Raw genomic sequence first — 19059 nt, 5'->3', positions numbered from 1 at the left:
AACTTTTCATCGTCGACATCGTCCTGTAATTCGTCTGCTTTCCACAAAACTCTTTCATTTTTCTTTACTTCATTCACGTAATTTGCCCAATTGTCTTATGTTTTTATGGCATAAAAATTTTAGTTCAGCATTTAGAACAAAACCATGTTCATTACCCGCGTAGACTAAGGCAAATCACGGTCCTCGGCTTTTCGGTGGCCTAGGTCCTGAACTCACCCCTTCAAAAGCGGCCTGCCGTGCACTATTCACTGTCGTATCCTTCCATTCTTTTGTCACTGTCTGCCCAATATTTACCCACGATTCATCTGTGTAAATTATAGATTTATTTTGTGCCCTCAAACGTTTTATCTCCCTGAGATATCTGTGCCTCCAATTAATTATTTCATCGGTTTCAGTGAAAGCTGCTTATTACCCCGTCTTAAATAACGGAAGCCTATATCATGTAAGAAGCGATGCAACGTAGTTTTGGAAAATCGTGGCAAAGAATCTTCTCCATTTACGCGACTCAAAATCACGTTCATTGTCGGTGGTATGTTAGCAAATAAAAGAGAGTTAACCGCCCGACGCATCCACTTCTAACAATTTCATCATATTTAATTTTTCTGTCATCCTTCTCTCTTTTTTTTTCTTTTTCGAGAGTTCGCAAAGGACCATGTGTGTGTTCCTTCCTTATAGCGTAGATTGTTCTTTTGGAACAACCTGTAGCTTTAGCTGTTTCACTGATTGCGCTGCTCATATTCATAGTCTTTAAAAAATAATCCAGGACACTCATTATAATATTGCGTTCTTTTCCCCTGAGTTTGCCTACGGAACATTTCTTTTTAATTTGACGATCCATTATACATCCTTCTGCGCTTTTTCTTCGAACTAAGAACTATACATACGAGCACGAACTGACAACTACACAGACTACACAAACACAATCCACTTGTCCTCAAGAACTATACATTTATCACTGATCTTGTCTGGCTCCATGGCTAAATGGTTAGCATGCTGGCCTTTGGTCCAGAGGGCCCCGGGTTCGATTCCTGGCCGGGTAGGGGATTTTAACCTGCATTGGTTAATTCCAATGGCTCGGGGGCTGGGTGTGTGTGTGGGCCGTCTTCAGCATTAGAATTCATCACAGGTAGGGGCCCCATTCTTATAGACGCGCAGGTCACCTATGCGGCGTCAACACTGGAAAGACCTGCACTCGGCCTCTTCGGAGGCCACACGCCATTAAATATATATCACTGATCTTTACTTAATCAATCTTATAATACTGGTTAAATGAACACCACTTTATACGGCTGCCAGTATATTTAAAAGCTCAGCCAGCCGAGTCACTCCTGAAACGTAAACAAACGAGACGTTCTCCCTGTCATAAATTAAGAGATAACGAGATAAGGACTTGAGGTATGATTTTAAAATAATTTCCATATTCGAAGAGCGTTTGCTTTGCTTTAACCACGTCATGATCCTTCTGCACATTTTCTTCGAAAGTAGATCCCCACGCATGAGCACGAACTCACGAACCACACAAACGAAATACACTTGCCCTCAAGAATTGTACATATGTCACTGATATGTATTTAATCACTATTATACATACTACTGATGAAATGAGCACTGCACTGCATGCGACTGTTTGGAAATGTTAAAAGCGCATGTTTGGGAGATCACTACCGGTACTTCAGCCAGCCAGCCAGCCAGCCAGCCAGCCGAGTCACGCGCGAAACCAAATTTCAAGGAGATATTCTTCCTAAGGAAGATAGGAACTTAGGGATTGTTTTAAAAATAACTTCCATATCTGAGGACCATTTGCCTCGCTTTGATCCCCCATGCAAATTCAATAGGAAAGACGCTGGCCAGCGACTGACTTTTTCGTGCCTACACATAAAATTCCCTGAACAAGACTGAAAATAAACGCATATACTGCATTTTGTTATCATTTAAATTTAAAAATAAACTTATCTACATCGAGCTGAAATGTTTCTTTACCAGCAGTGAAAAAATTAGGAAAATAATGAATATAAAATAGGAGTTATGGCATGATAAGTTCTATAGAATGAAGATTTTGCATTTGGCGAAACTTTCCATTATATTACCATTTTCACACTAAATTATTTTTTTACATTTTTTTTTGTTAACAGCATCAAATGCGCCTTGAAATTCTGTACATAACACAATATTCACCCATTTTAACCGATAACATTCTGATTCACGGATATTTGGCAAACCCGCTTCATTAGAGTAGGACAGCGCTACCCGCAAAACATGGGAGAAGGAAAGAGATGGAATTATCCCATTACTGCTGTACTGCAATTTAAGGTTGAACGCTCTATATGTTTATGCTTATGAGTTTAGCTGTATAGTTTTTGTGATCAGTTAAAAGCATTTTTTTTTTTTTTGTTAGTCAGTCTGGAGTTTAGATGAATTGCCTAAGGTTTTCGTTGAGATTGCTTTGGAATCCATATAATCTGTTTAGGAACTGGGTGAAAATATACTTGTACAGTTTTTGTAGTCTTTTATCAAAGATTGCTAAAATGTATGTCTAGATAATTTTCAGGATGTTTTATTGTATTTTTTTGTGGTGGGAGAAAGGGAAGTGAAGAGATATGAGACTCGTGCAGTAACTATAAGTCCTCCAGGAACTGTGTAATCTATTTTAATTTGACCAAGGAAATATTTCCACCTATAAAGTCTTTGAAAAGACCTTGACCAAGAGTTGTTATAAATCAGAGGTAATGTTCCTAGAGTTCTTTGAGCCGTGTATTATAGATAGGTCTAATTTGAATAAATACGATCTTAATTTCCTAAAAATTGATGATGAAGTGGACAACTATAGTAAACCTCAGTGCCATCATTCCCAGGACTGTCATTTTCATGGATTCATCATACTATATTTATTTGGTCCTGAAAATTTTCCATGTAAACTAATGTTAAATTTCCCTGCATCTATCATTCCTTGAATTATTATTTTATTGCACTGGTCATCAAAAAACTTTTCCCTTGGCCACAATTTTCCCGCATTGATCACTCGTGAAAAAAATTATGCAAAAGTGTTTAGAGCTTCAGTGATAGCTGAAACTTTCTGTTAATAGAACAGCGACATCTTATTACTTGGAAATATAGGAGTGGTTCAGAATTTATTGGTTGGAGTACAGGGCACAAGTTACTCACGCGCAACCGTATGTAACCACACATTCGAGTCTCTTGGCGCCAAGACATTAATCTGCTTTTTCCATAAGAGGTTCTATGCTGGTCTTGGTTGTGTTCATCAACATCAATATTTATTGTCATAATATCATTCTGTTTTTCTCATTATTGTTCCTGTTCATTTTATGTTATATTGTTGTCCTGTAATACAGTAGTTCCTATCTTTTTTATTGTTATTTGTGTCATTGCTTCTGTGTATTATTGTTATTCATAACATGTCACTTCTCTTGTAAGAAAGTAAATACTCTTCAAGAACGACTGAAAATCATAGAAGAAATTGAAAGCAATCCCTTCAAAAATAGAGTAGTTATCACTAAACATATTGGGTTAGTGTCTTCGACCTTGAACTCCTTCTTTGCAGTCAAGAATGAAATAAGAGAGCATATTGATAAATTTGGTGGTTCAAGTAAATAATGAAAAACTGGTAGAGAATCTACATTTGCTGAGCTGGAAAATATAATTTTCAGTTGGTACCAGCAAATTATCCTTCTAGGTGGGACGTTATTACGAGAGAAGGCCAAACATATAGCTGCAAGACTGAGCATGGATAATTTTGCTACATCGAATTAGAGAGGGTATGTGATGTTGTTTCAGTGATTACAAAATCGAGTCAAATTTACAAAAGATTGGCAGTACGACCCCCACTTGCCAGTATGACGTTGCACCCCCTCTGGCCCGGCTGCATGAACTGATTCGGTTGTGAAGGGTGTTATAAAGCCGTTGTCTCCTCTCCTGAAGCAAGGTGGCCCACAGCTGTTGTAACTGGTGCTTGATATCGTAGATACTGGCCCCAAGACTAAGTTGACGTACGAGCTGGTCACACACTTTCTATCGGGGACAGATCTGGGGATCTTGCTGACCACGGGAGTACCTCAACATCATGCAGACAGTTCATAGTGACAAGTATTGTGTGTCCTGTTAAAAAATAGTACCACGATACTGTCGCATATGAGGTAACACATGTGGACGCAGGATGTCCGTGACAAACCATTCTGCCATCAAAGTTCCCCCAGTCACTACCAGCTGTGACCTGAAGTCGTACCCGACAGCTCCCCACACCATGATGCCAGGAGTAACACCGCTGTGCCTCTCCAGAACATTGGAAGAGTGGGACCTCTTCCCAGGTCGCCATCATACTCACAAATGATGGTCATCTGGGATAGTGCAGAACCTTGATTCATCACTGAACACAATGCGACGCCATTCGTCAGCAATCCTTACTTCCTGGTCACAGCACCACTACAAACGCAGATGTTTGTGTTGTGGTGTTAACGGCAGCCTACACTTGGGACAGTAATTCCCTCGGTTGCTAGTCCCCGACTAGAATGTTGCAGGGAGTCCATTACTTGCTCTCAGATGGCAGGTGCAGATATGAAGGAGTTACGATGTATACTTGTATATATTAAGTGGAATTAGAGATCAGAATAATTTACGAAGGGGGAGGTTTATAAACTTCTTTGAAATCATAAAAGAAAAGACTAGGTAAACAGCTGATAGGGAAACTGCTACCTGGGCAACTGCCCTAAATGCAGATCAGGATGGATTGATTGATTGGTTGATTGATTGATTGATTGATTGATTGATTGATTGATTGATTGATTGATTGATACATACATACATACATACATACATACTGTACCAGGAAAAGTTGTGGGCAAAGGGCATGAGTAGGACCTCAGGGAGTGGAACTGGGTTTTGGAGCCGATACAGAGAAGGATAGTCTCGCAGAGCGAATAATAGATGGTAAATCATTTTTTTTTAAAACAATTTATTAATTTTTCACCCTGCGGTATGATTATTAACTCAAACTTTGCAGAGAAATTAAATGTCGAAAAAAATGGCATAAATATCATTGGTTTCAAAGTCTTTCATATGTGGGAATTTCCACCTAAAGTCTTTTTAAACCTAAGCACACTTTTATAATTGTAAATGGATATGAGAAATTATCAAAGTTTTCAGTTCTAAGTTCGTCAATCTCGATATATAGCGCACTTGAAAGCCTACAGTCTTTCTACGAGAAATTAAATTTATCACTTTTGAGAAATTATGAAAATTGTTCACACGCGACACTGAAGTTTCACTGTTCAAAATAAATGAAAAAGTTTAGTCAGTTTGTTACTCACTTATGACAAGAACTGTTGCTACCAAATGTCGAAAGATGGACGTCTGGAATGTTCCATGTAGAATCAGGATTGGCAATGTTGACGTTCCCAATGAGGTGATGACAGCTGGAACCGGATCACGTTGAGTTGTAGCTTTTTCGGGTGATTTTCGCACACGAAAATTTACTTAGTGTGAGTAGTTTATCACTGACACTGTTGAACACTATTTATGGCGTATGAAGAATCACAGTCCTTTCTGTACGAAATGCTATTTACAGTCGTTATTGAAACGTTCATAATCACACAGTTCATATAAAAAAAAGAAAGTAAGTCGATAAGCACAGTCTTTGAACACAGTCTGAAGTTGCTAGGGATTATTTTCTGCTAATCCTGTTACTATAATGTTATATTAACACAGAAAAGTTCTCACTTTTTCACTCAAATTACTACTGTGAGTCTTATGTTGATGTGACGTGAATATGAGTTCTGGTAATTCTAAGTATTAGGTTCAGTAGAAGTTCAATGTTACTTGAAGTTACATAAGTCCACACGTAATGAAATAGTTAATATTTGTACTCCAATAAGTTCACTCGCGTTACAGTCTTAAATGTCTTTAGGATTGTATTGTAATCGCGACGCAGTATACTAACTGCAGTGCGACGTCCTTTAATAATTCTATCGGTGATAGAATTTCGCGTTCCGGAGATACGACGGAAAGTACTTCTACCGTGACTGCGCGAACATACTGTACGCGGGCCGGTCTCTTCGCTATCTCATTCACACAGCTGTTTGCTTGTCCTTGTACTACTTTGCGGGCTGTCTGGCCTTGACATATATAGATACCAGCGCAGGGAGGGGTGACGGCTCTCTCGGCCATGTGACCGTGATTACGTAATTTCGTTGAGACTTTAAATTATTATAACTCAACAACCGTTTGATGAATTAATTTGAAATTTACAGGGATTAACTTTTATGATGTTTGCTATAATTCAGCGTTTGTCCCGTTGAAATTGGTTAAGGCGTTAAAAAGCTGTTAAAAGAAAATTTCTTTCGAGAAATATCTCTAGGGGAGGTGAGCTTCAAGCGACAGGTGACGTCACTTGACTCCGCCTAGCGCACTCGTAGGGTCTGGCACATACTGGAACATTCTTTACATGGATGTTCGTACGTCGGTCGGATCTTTAATGCTGGAAATAACATTTCTTTCAATTAACATGGACCAGGACCTAGGCCTTCCTGGTACATCTTCCCCTTGGTTGGACGAAAAGAAAATACGCAGGATTTTCTTTTCCAGGCTTTACTCTTCCTGTGGTACATATTGTTTTAAATTGGCTGAGTTATAAATACCCTCGAAAGTGCCGTCCAATTTTACAATTTCATAAGCCCCGTTTCTCAATACAGTGCGGATACGGTAACGACCTACGAATAGTGGACAGAACTTAGCGTAAATCCTTCTCTCAGGGTTGGAGGTAGCTGGTCTCCGTATTAAAATAAGGTCTCCAGGATTCAATGGTCTTCTGAACTTCCTATTACGCTGGCGTCGTTCTCTGATGGCGGCTGCATGTCTTAACCTGATCAGCGCGTCGTTGATCTTGACTTGCTGCGACACATTAGCATTTGGTAGGGCTGGTAATATTCTGTCCCAAGGTCGCTCTGGTTTTGACCCGTGATGTAGGCTGAGAGGAATGTCATTAGTAGATTCATGCACAATAGAGTTCATAATTTTTTGCATGACTGGCAAGACCTCGATCCACTTCCAGTGATGTTCCCTACAATAAATTCGACAGAATTTAGCGAGTTCTCTCATTATTCTTTCAGCAGGGTTAGCTTCCGGATGCCTAATAGAATTCATGATATGTCGAATGTTGAGCTCTTCCAAAGCCTGTTGGAATTCTACGGAAGTGAATTGCGTTCCGTGATCCGTTAGTAGGTATTCAGGCTTTCCCATCTCAGGGATGATGTTTCTTTTCAGCCTCCTTAAGATGTTACCGGCGTTAGCTTTCTGGATAGGCAATAACATAGTATATTTGGAAAAGACATCCACAACTATGATGACATGTCTGTTCCCCCTGGTCGCCTTTGGCAAAGGGCCGTACAGATCGATTGCCATTATTTCTCCGGGCTTTTCCGGGATCAGCGGTTTGGGAAATTCCTTGAGGAGATAATTATTCGGCTTGATCCGCTGGCATAAATCACAGGACCGTAAAATTCTCCTAATGTCTCGCCTAAGATATTCCCATGTAAACCTTTCCTTAATAAGGTTGAGAACTTTATCCGTACCAGCATGACCTGAAATTGAGTGACAATGCCATATGATAGCCTTCCTGATTTTAACAGGTGCATAAATCCTGCATTGCGTCTTGGCTAAGTCAATGTGTTTCATAAGAATTCCATCCCTTAAACAGAAATTTGAAGAAAGTCGTTGGAGACGTGGGAATTCATCATCATCGGCAGGAATCGAACCTGATAAAAATCGAATTAATTCCCTACAATTGGCGTCTCTTCGTTGCATCTGGGTAAGGTAACGAAGTTTGCGAAGACATTCTTCGTCATCATCAGTCATGATGTTAACCTCGTGAACTTCAATAACTTCAGCAGGGTTGCGGCTGAGGGCATCTGCTAATGCGTTCTTCCGACCAGGCCTATGTATTACAGTGAGGTCAAACTGTTGAATAAAAATGGCCCATCGGGAAACTCTCTCATTTGTCATGTCGGATGATAGTATGAATGTCAGAGCTTTATGGTCTGTGTAAATCGTAATGGGATAGCCGTAGATAATTTTCTTCCAATACTGGAGAGAAAAAAACAACAGCCAAAGCTTCGAGTTCAGTTATGGTATAAGACTTTTCGTGAGGTCGTAGTTTTCTACTTAAAAACGAGATGAAAAGTCTGTAATCGGGATCTTCAGGTCTCGCTTGATACAGTACTGCGCCTATTCCTACAGAGCTGGCATCACACTCTATGAAGAATGGAAGAGAAAAATCCGGATAAACTAGTTTAACAGAGTTTTTCAACATGTCCTTGGTGGCAAGGAAAGCTCGTTCACATTCTTCAGTCCACTTCCATCTATTATTCTTAAGTAGTAGTTGTTGAAGAGGAGCTACCGTCTCAGTGTAGTCTGGACAGTGTTGAGAAAAGAACTGACAAAGTCCTAGGAATTGTCTCACGTTTCTAATGCGCTGAGGTCTAGGAAAGTCAATGATACTCTTAATCTTGGCAGGGTTGGGTTGAATTCCATCACCACTAATTACATGTCCCAAGAATAATACTGATGTTTGGAAAAGTTGACTTTTCTGGGCATTTATCTTGAAATTCTTCTTCTCCAATTCCTGCAGGACCAGATTGACATCTCTCACGTGCTCTTCGAAAGTTTTCGAGGCAATCAAAATGTCATCAACATAAATCGTAGTTATGTCCTTTACATCATCTGATAAGTGTTTTTCCAAGGCTCTGATCAAAACAGCTCCCGAGTTCTTAATTCCAAAGGGCATTTTGTTAAAAACATAGGTCCTATTTTCAAATAAGAAGCCTGTGAATAGCCTACTTTCAGCATCCAATTTTATGTGATAGTATGAAGAAGTTCCGTCAAGGCAACTAAAGAAATTCATGCCGTGGAATCTTCTGATGATATCCCTAAGTAATGGAGGACGGTCATATTCTAAGGTCAGTCGGTCATTTAGGACCCTTGCGTCGAGGCAAATTCTAATACTGCCGTTAGGCTTGCGTACTATGGCCAATGGATTCAAGTACTTAGTTACGCAAGGCGAAATTATCCCATCATCTGTCATTTTATGAATTAAGTTACGAACTTCTTCTCGATATTTCTCGGGTACGGGATATGGTTTCTTCTGATAAGGAGACAAGTCATTTACATCAAGATGATATTCGTAGTCAGCTATCTCTCCAGGCTTGTCATCGAATACACATGCAAATTTCTGTAGAACGTCATTTTTAGCCTCCTCCAATTTTAATTTAATTTCCGGGTCTTCAACCACACTGGCTATTGACATTATATAATCCGGACCTATAATGGAGTTCTCATTGAATAGGGACTCTGCGTCGTCCTCACTTTGGTCACCCTTTCTACTTTCTGCTACGGCTGGCGCAACCTCGCTTACAGCGGGCTTAATAATGTCACCACCGGCTTCTTCAAAACGGGCTCCCTTCTCTTGAACTTCCAGGTCACCTCGTCCTACCAGCTGTAGTTCTACGGAATTATTCTGTAATCTTACGAGGTTGGCATCATAGTCAATGGTTCCTTTGTATTTGATCATAAAATCTGATCCAAGTATTAAGTTGAAGTTAAGACGTGATACTACCAAAAATATGTGTTCGAACATCTGACTGTTAATTTCAAACTCTAAAAATGCCTGGGATTTGCATTTAACAATCTTATCAGGAACTATCCCTCTTACTTTAATCTGAGCTGCAGGTAATAACAAAACATTGTTCTGATCTTTCAGCGAGTCTACAAGCTTATCAGAAATTAAAGAAGCTTGCGCTCCAGAATCGATGAGCGTAATCACCTGTAGGTTGCCTGTGCGTACTGTTATGACAGGTAATGAACGTGTAATAATTGGCCTTAGTGTTTGTGCGTCTTCGAATAGTAATTCGGAATCGTCAATATGCCAGTAATTGATAACAGCAGTACAATAATTTGACGTTTCGACCACATCGTGTTCGGTAGTCAATCTCCCTATTGCGAGATCGGCGTTTTTTTTTATAGCGCCTGTTGGGTCAGGATCAGGTGATCTTTGTTCTCTTGGTCCGAATTGACGTTGATATTCCAGGGATGTCGCTCCAGGTTCATCAGGATTACGGTTTCTCTCCCTGATGTATTCCCGTGTGTCCTTCCATCTACTTTCGAGTTCTCGCCGTCTGGCCTCACGATTTCCTTCAGGAGTGCTTTCGCGCTGTCTCCATGAATTCCTAGGTTGGTAAGGGTGTCTATCCTGATTCCTCTGACGTCTAAAATTCCGGAATCTGGTTGGGTTAGTAGGGCTTAATCTGCCTTCTTCACGTGTCCTGGGTTCCTCTCTCTCCGGAGGTGTTATTTCCGCAGAATTCGTATTTATTTCTCGACTCCTGTTAGTTTTCGGACTAGATTGGATATTAGCCGTATCTAACCTACGCAAAGTAGCGTCAAAATGCTCCAATGTTTTAATGTTGGCAGCGACTAGTATCTCTTGAACATGAGGCGGATATTGAAGTGTCAGGATCTGAATAAGTTCAATATCTGGCAAGGGTGGATCTAAAAACTGGAGTTTCTTTAATTGCATTAGACAGTAATCTGAATATCGGGAAGTATTGACTGAAGTATTGTATTTGCTAGAGTAGAGTTGCATCTTGACAAGGTGCTGTCTTTCTGAATCCCAAAAGCGTTTAAGAAGTGCCTGTTTAAAGTCATCATAGTTTTTAAAGTTGCTCTTAAAAGCTATGAACCATGATAAGGCTCGTCCTTCTAGAAGTTTGGATACTACTCTAAGTTTCCTATCGTCCTCTACCCTATTCTCTTCCAAGTAATCGTCGACATTTAACAAAAATTCTCGAGCAGTGTACTCATCACGTCCTGAAAATTTGACTGGTTTGTCATCTGGTACTTTAATAAGGGTAGTTGTATTGTGTATTTCCCTCGACGAACCAGGAATTGTGACGTCAGTTGTATGTTCTTTAAGTTTAATTTGATTCATTTCTTCGGACAAATTTTTAATTTTAGAATTAATTGAGGTGTCTAAACTTTTTATTTCATTTCTCAAGTCAGTTTTAATGACTTGTACGTCTTTACAGAAAGCAGCTATCTGGGTATGCGTGCTATCTAGCTGTCCTGTAATACGCTTGTCGAGTTCTCCTTGCGTGCTCTTAATTAATCCTATCTCGCTTCGTAATTTACCCACGTCGCTCTTTAATGCATCTCGCAAGGTTTCCTGCACCTGAGCTAACTTTGCTTGAGTTTGTGAGATGTTACCATGGGATTCTTGAAATTCAGTCCGTAAATCTTTAAGTTCAGTGGAAAATGCTTGAACGGAAGGAAGAACATTTCTAAGATCTTTGTCTAAAGACTTGACGACCTCTGTCTTTATTTCTTCCTTAATAGACTCTAAATTTTCAACAAACTGATCCCGCATGTTTTTCAATGTAGCTTCGACTTGTGCACTAGAATCAGTAAGTTTCTTTTCGAGGCGAGTTCCAGCTTCTCGGAATCGTTGCTCGATAAGGGCACTAGATTCAGTGAGTCTTTTGTTAATGACTTTATCCGCTTCAGCAAACTTAGTGTCCAAGGTCCTGTCAATTTTAGAAGTTAAGTCTTCAACCTTACTATTTGACTCAGTTAACTGCGCTTGAAGTTGAGAATTAGAGTCAACTATTTGTGACTGTAGTGCGGTTATTTGTGTGTTTATTTGAGCCTGCAATTGGGAATTAGACCTATCAATCTTAGCATTCTGATCATTAATGCTAAGCCTGAGAGCTTCGATAGCTGCAAGTAAGTTATCCATGTTTCCGGAATATTCGAATAAGTCAAATACAACAAGTTCTTTGCAGTCAAATTCTGTGCTCAAAATATAATGACTTGAATCGAACCCTGAATGTTGCGATTATTGCAAGTGCATCATTTATTATTATAGTACGGCTTCAAAATTGAGTCCTTGAAGTTGCGACGTCATCTATTATTATAGTACGGCTCCAAAATCGTGCCCCACGTTGGGCGCCATCTATTATTATACTATCCTCTCTGTACCAGGAAAAGTTGTGGGCAAAGGGCATGAGTAGGACCTCAGGGAGTGGAACTGGGTTTTGGAGCCGATACAGAGAAGGATAGTCTCGCAGAGCGAATAATAGATGGTAAATCATTTTTTTTTAAAACAATTTATTAATTTTTCACCCTGCGGTATGATTATTAACTCAAACTTTGCAGAGAAATTAAATGTCAAAAAAAATGGCATAAATATCATTGGTTTCAAAGTCTTTCATATGTGGGAATTTCCACCTAAAGTCTTTTTAAACCTAAGCACACTTTTATAATTGTAAATGGATATGAGAAATTATCAAAGTTTTCAGTTCTAAGTTCGTCAATCTCGATATATAGCGCACTTGAAAGCCTACAGTCTTTCTACGAGAAATTAAATTTATCACTTTTGAGAAATTATGAAAATTGTTCACACGCGACACTGAAGTTTCACTGTTCAAAATAAATGAAAAAGTTTAGTCAGTTTGTTACTCACTTATGACAAGAACTGTTGCTACCAAATGTCGAAAGATGGACGTCTGGAATGTTCCATGTAGAATCAGGATTGGCAATGTTGACGTTCCCAATGAGGTGATGACAGCTGGAACCGGATCACGTTGAGTTGTAGCTTGTTCGGGTGATTTTCGCACACGAAAATTTACTTAGTGTGAGTAGTTTATCACTGACACTGTTGAACACTATTTATGGCGTATGAAGAATCACAGTCCTTTCTGTACGAAATGCTATTTACAGTCGTTATTGAAACGTTCATAATCACACAGTTCATATAAAAAAAAGAAAGTAAGTCGATAAGCACAGTCTTTGAACACAGTCTGAAGTTGCTAGGGATTATTTTCTGCTAATCCTGTTACTATAATGTTATATTAACACAGAAAAGTTCTCACTTTTTCACTCAAATTACTACTGTGAGTCTTATGTTGATGTGACGTGAATATGAGTTCTGGTAATTCTAAGTATTAGGTTCAGTAGAAGTTCAATGTTACTTGAAGTTACATAAGTCCACACGTAATGAAATAGTTAATATTTGTACTCCAATAAGTTCACTCGCGTTACAGTCTTAAATGTCTTTAGGATTGTATTGTAATCACGACGCGGTATACTAACTGCAGTGCGACGTCCTTTAATAATTCTATCGGTGATAGAATTTCGCGTTCCGGAGATACGACGGAAAGTACTTCTACCGTGACTGCGCGAACATACTGTACGCGGGCCGGTCTCTTCGCTATCTCATTCACACAGCTGTTTGCTTGTCCTTGTACTACTTTGCGGGCTGTCTGGCCTTGACATATATAGATACCAGCGCAGGGAGGGGTGACGGCTCTCTCGGCCATGTGACCGTGATTACGTAATTTCGTTGAGACTTTAAATTATTATAACTCAACAACCGTTTGATGAATTAATTTGAAATTTACAGGGATCAACTTTTATGATGTTTGTTATAATTCAGCGTTTGTCCTGTTGAAATTGGTTAAGGCGTTAAAAAGCTGTTAAAAGAAAATTTCTTTCGAGAAATATCTCTAGGGGAGGTGAGCTTCAAGCGACAGGTGACGTCACTTGACTCCGCCTAGCGCACTCGTAGGGTCTGGCACATACTGGAACATTCTTTACATGGATGTTCGTACGTCGGTCGGATCTTTAATGCTGGAAATAACATTTCTTTCAATTAACATGGACCAGGACCTAGGCCTTCCTGGTACAATACATACATACATACATACATATACATACATACATACATACATACATACGTACCATTCTGTTTCACCATTTTAAGTCTAGTTTCATTTTTTTACCTTGTTATTTTTTGAGGCTGTAGTTTATTTACGATCCATTTCACTCCCTCAAGGGTAATTTCACTGCCTTCATTGTTCTCCTCCCCATGAACTCAATTGTTAGCAGCTTTAACGGGAAGATTTCATTTTGTGTGGAGAAAATGTTCTAAGTATTCCTACTACCTCTCCACTGATTCCTTTGGATCAATAATGAGTTCACCTGATTTTATTCAAAACACTTTTCATTTGCTTCTTCTCTCCCGTAATAAGATTCTTTATTACTGTTGAGAGCAAAAAGTTCCATGTCTTAAATCACTTGAAATTGAAAATTCTCTTAGTCGAGACAGATTTATGTAAAATCTGGAATCCATCCTCAGACCTGGTCAGTGGCATTTTATTCTGAACATTAGGACAGGAAAATGGTCTTATTATGAAAATAATTTGTGAAGTTCTACATTTTTATGACTCTTTCTTGAATGTTATTCTCAGGTAGCTGGTGGGTGGTCCAGTTTATCACATACATGGTGTTAAGTCACTGTGGTGATTGCATTACTGTTCTAGTTGGGTATTGAGGGAGATAGAAATCTTATTTTTCTCGGAAGGTTCAAATGTGATCAGAGACTTGGCTCGGTAGTATATTTGATATGACAAAATTCATAATATGCAGACAGCAGGAAAGTGCATCCATTGAAGTGAAAAGTTGCATTAGGGTTGTTTCAATAAGCAACCAATTGTTACAAGTGTCTGGCCAGATCACCCAATTTTTAATGCTTGTCATTTAGATATTGATTGTTTTGTGAAGAAATTTTAGATGATGAGGATATAGGTTTTTTTGGGTGTTAGTGTTTTTTAGAGGGATTTGTTTTCCATTTTATAATGTGCAATTTATTTTCCAGTTTATAATGTGCAGTTTGAAAATGTTACTTGTCATATATATTTTATGTTTAAGGTGGACATGGAGAAGTCAGTGGAAATAAACTTCCATCTGGAGAATTATTCTGGAGGAGGTTCTCTTCTGATTCCATTTTCTACAACCAGTTATGTTACTCGAATTCGAATTTACGATTCTAAAGGCAGACGTCTTCTACTTCGGGCTGCCATAGCTGTCAATAAGGGAGCAGGTTTGAAGGTGCTGGTGTCTGCTCCTTATTGGATAGTGAACAAGACAGGTTTACCATTGGTGTTCCGGCAGGATGGTATGCAGACAGAAGCTGCAGGGCAGGACGATGAGCATGAAGTTGCTCGAATGGTTGCCCCTCTTCTTTTCTCGTATGAAGACCATGAAGTAAGACCCTCGTTAGTTGCTCGTGTTGGAAACAGCCTTCATCCTGAGGGCTTTGCACAGGTTAGTCCTCAAATATTCCTAAGATTTTGTTCCTTAGTTTCTAACTTCAAGCTAAAAGTTATACCAAAGGTTGGGAATCAGGGTGAAGAAATCTTATTAAGGGTCTGTACTATGACAGCCAGATAAATGTGCAGTTTCAATTTATGCAGCATATTGCAAATTTACCCGGATGTAGGATTGTAAATATGTAGTATGTCTTTCATTTATATGCAATCTGGAGGAATATTCTCTACTTCAGGTATGTCGAAGATAGAGCGCCATTGAAGTTTTTATCTGGTACTTTTCTCCTGTCTGGGACTCGGCTGTAAGTGTAAATATGGCCGCACATTCCGATTAACCTGCATCTGCATGATGCTATACATAAAATAATTTATTATAATGTAATTTATGTGTGTGTTTATAAAATACATAACACTTTCTGTCCAGTTATCCCAGAATTTTAACAGCTATCTGAGCTAGCAGGTTGTTGCCACACAAGTGACATATTTACAGGTTGCTCGGTAGCTATGGCCTATACATTGTCATCTGTTGATGCTGCCACACCATTAATTGCCATTTCAAGTCCCATTAGTTCAATATTTTTTTACAATTTGAATGTTAGTTAGAAGGGTACTAGAGGTGGTGGTATACAATTTTTAATCACTAGAGTGCATGCCAAAATCCTGGGTTCAATTCCAAACCTCACCACAGTGCTCGGGTATATAATGTTTTTCATGGTGATCCGTCCTTTGAATAGGGATGTTAGGAAGGGTATATGTCTTTTGACTTCATAACACCTTACTACTAAGTATTTACTCTAAAGTGAGAGAAATACTTCTGGTTACTACTCTAACACTGTCATGGAAAAAATAAAAGAAATACTTATTAAATTAATAAATTGAATAATTAATAATAAAATTACTGATCCTCTACAGCATGCCGCCTACAAGTGATATCCAGGTTTCACAATTTATTTTACATCTTAACAAAATTGGTGGCATTGATTGTAAAAATAAACTTAACTTTTGCTGGAATGTGCATCTTCTTAATAAGTATCTGAGAAAAAGCAAAATTATATCATGTAGGAATTATGTGATAAGATTAATTTTATCTTTTTTGCTACTGGCTTTACATCGCACCGACACAAGTAGGTCTTACGGCGACGATGGGATAGGAAAGGGCTAGGAGCTGAAAGGAAGTGGCTGTGGCCTTAATTAAGGTACAGCCCCAGCATTTGCCTGGTGTGAAAATGGCAAACCATGGAAAACCATCTTCAGGGCTTACATTAAAAAAGTAATTATTTTCTATTGGTTCCACCTTTTCAATACAAAGTGTGCTGTAATACGAGTCACATTACAAGTTGTTTATACATGGTACTAGTTTCGATTCCAGATCTAAGTCATCATCAGCCAATGACACAAATTATACAAGGCAATAAAAAGTCCTAAAACAATGTACAAGCACATAACATAAAACATGCGTGGATTAAAACTGATCAGTTAAAAAGTTTAAAAATTGTCTGTGAGGGATGGTCACAGTGATGTTAAAACTTGTCCGTGTGTATAATACATTAGAATGGGGCACTTGAAAGCCATTAAAGTGTTTTTAGACAATTATTCTTGATGCTGAAGGGAATTGAATTCAATCAACGTTATGATCAATAACATATGTAGAATGCAATTACGTACAGAATATGAATAAAGTTCAAATCGGTGATGCCGTTGGAGCTGGTGTTGAAGTGCTTCTTGCGGTGAACTAATTTGGCCCTCCTTATTTATCAGGTCAGCTGGTTCTGCATTGAACTGTGAACTCTTACCACCTATGACTTAGCATCATTCTGACCTTCATATGCAACCTTCACCACCACAAGAAGCACTTCAACACAAGTTCCAACAGTATCACAGAATTTAACTTTATTCATATTCTGTGCGTAATTGCATTCCACATATGTTATTTATCATAACGTTGATTGAATTCAATTCTCTTCAGCATCAAGAATGAAAATGAAAACCTACAACCTGTTTTCCAGTCTTTGACTGGGTCAGGGATGTAATGAATGAACCAGATATAGGCTATTGTTACAATGGGGTCGCCACTCCCAAAGCGATATATTAATGACTGATAAATGCTATGAAATGATAATGGAGAGTGTTGCTGGAATGGAAGATGACAGGGAAAACCGGAGTACCCGGAGAAAAACCTGTCCCGCCTCCACTTTGTCCAGCACAAATCTCACATGGAGTGACCGGGATTTGAACCACGGTATCCAGCGGTGAGAGGCCGATGCGCTGCCATCTGAGCCACGGAGGCTCCCAGCATCAAGAATAAATATCTAAAAACATTTTAATGGCTTTCAAGTGCCCCATTCTAATGTATTATACACACGGCCAAGTTTTAACATCACTGTGACCATCCCTCACAGATAACTTTTAACATTTTAATTGATCAGTTTAATCCAAGCATGTTTTATGTTATGTGCTTCTACATTGTTTTAGGACTTTTTATTGCCTTGTATAATTTGTGTCATTGGCTGATTATGACCCAGATCTGGAATCAAAACTAGTACCATGTATAAACAACTTGTAATGTAACTCGCGTTACAGCACATTTTGTATTGAGAAGGTGGAACCAATAGAATATAGTTAATTTTTTTTGTAATCTCAGTTCAGTACGGACCAATCAATATGAAATTTATATCCCACAATCTTCAGGGCTGCCGACAGTGTGATTCGATCCCACTATCTCGCAGATGCAAGCTCACAGCTGCGTGCCCCTAACAGTATGGCTAACTTGCCCGGTGATAAGATTCATAATTTGAATCGTACCTTTTACGTCCTTGCAACATTTTAATTCTTTTTATTTTCTGCAACAATTTCTGTATTTCGTTACTTATTCCATTAATTTCAAAGTTTCTTTGTATATGTATCTTCCTAATAATAGTCTAATATAGGACTCTTGCAATACAATTTCAAAAGAAATAGCACTAAACAAACATAACACACAGAACAGGTACACCATCGTGCTAAATTTCACTACATTTTTATTAACCTTATTACCAATGCAATAAAAAGTTGACTACATGTTCCGCATAACAGAACCATAGTTAAAATCTGTTGGTAGTATGCAAGTAAATATTTATCATCCAGATTTCCTTTTGTATTGAGAAAATATTATCTCCACCTGTCCGATGTTTCCTTAGGAGCTACAGTGAGTTCACCTGATTTATTCATAACACCTTTCATTTGCTTATTTTCTCCTCCCTTACTAAGATTGTTTATTCCTGTTAAGAGCAAAAAGTGCCATGTCTTTGATGTAGCCACAAAGACGCACACAAAATACTGTCAACTTGCGTACACTGATTTTTATTTACAATTAATTATTTACACGTTAATCACACATAACCTAACCAACTGCCATCACAAAGAAAAGACACACATCAACAAATCACCATCTTTAACAACTGCCTATCACAAAGCACATGGAGATTGCATTCTTGAAACTGTTGACTGCTGACTGCTTACATTAGCATGTCGACCTAAACGCAACACGTGCTCACAAAAACAAGTCCAACTAAACAATAACTCCACTCTACCATCAAGACTGCTTCCTTATATATGTTGCCTGGTCAGGCTTCTAGAATTTCTGTGGTTTCCCATTTTCATATCAGGCAGATGCCGGGGCTGTACCTTAATTAAGGCCATGGCCGCTTCCTTCCAATTCCTAGGCCTTTCCTATCCCATCGTCGCCGTAAGACATATCTGTGTCGGTGCGACGTAAAGGCTTCCAGAAGGATATGTAACAGCATATCTTCTAGTAAATTCTAGAGTGCTTAATACATAGTTACAATTGGAAGGAAGGTTCTCCATGGTTCTCGTCCTACCTAGGGTTATTCTGGATATTACAATGTGTTGCACAATA

The 19059-nt window shown here is 38.8% G+C and overlaps 1 protein-coding gene across 1 annotated transcript in view; it reads left to right on the top strand.

Moving 5' to 3' along the window:
- Vps13D (vacuolar protein sorting 13D) overlaps window positions 1-19059 on the top strand; it is an 866734-nt gene that overhangs the window by 636883 nt on the left and 210792 nt on the right. The window contains 1 exon segment of the mRNA XM_068226303.1: window positions 14767-15162. Coding sequence (XP_068082404.1) covers window positions 14767-15162 — 396 coding nt within the window.

The sequence above is a fragment of the Anabrus simplex genome, chromosome 2, assembly GCF_040414725.1.
Source record: "Anabrus simplex isolate iqAnaSimp1 chromosome 2, ASM4041472v1, whole genome shotgun sequence".
NCBI lineage: Eukaryota > Metazoa > Arthropoda > Insecta > Orthoptera > Tettigoniidae > Anabrus > Anabrus simplex.
Note: the sequence above shows the minus strand (reverse complement) of the source record. Positions and strands in the feature narration are given on the sequence as shown.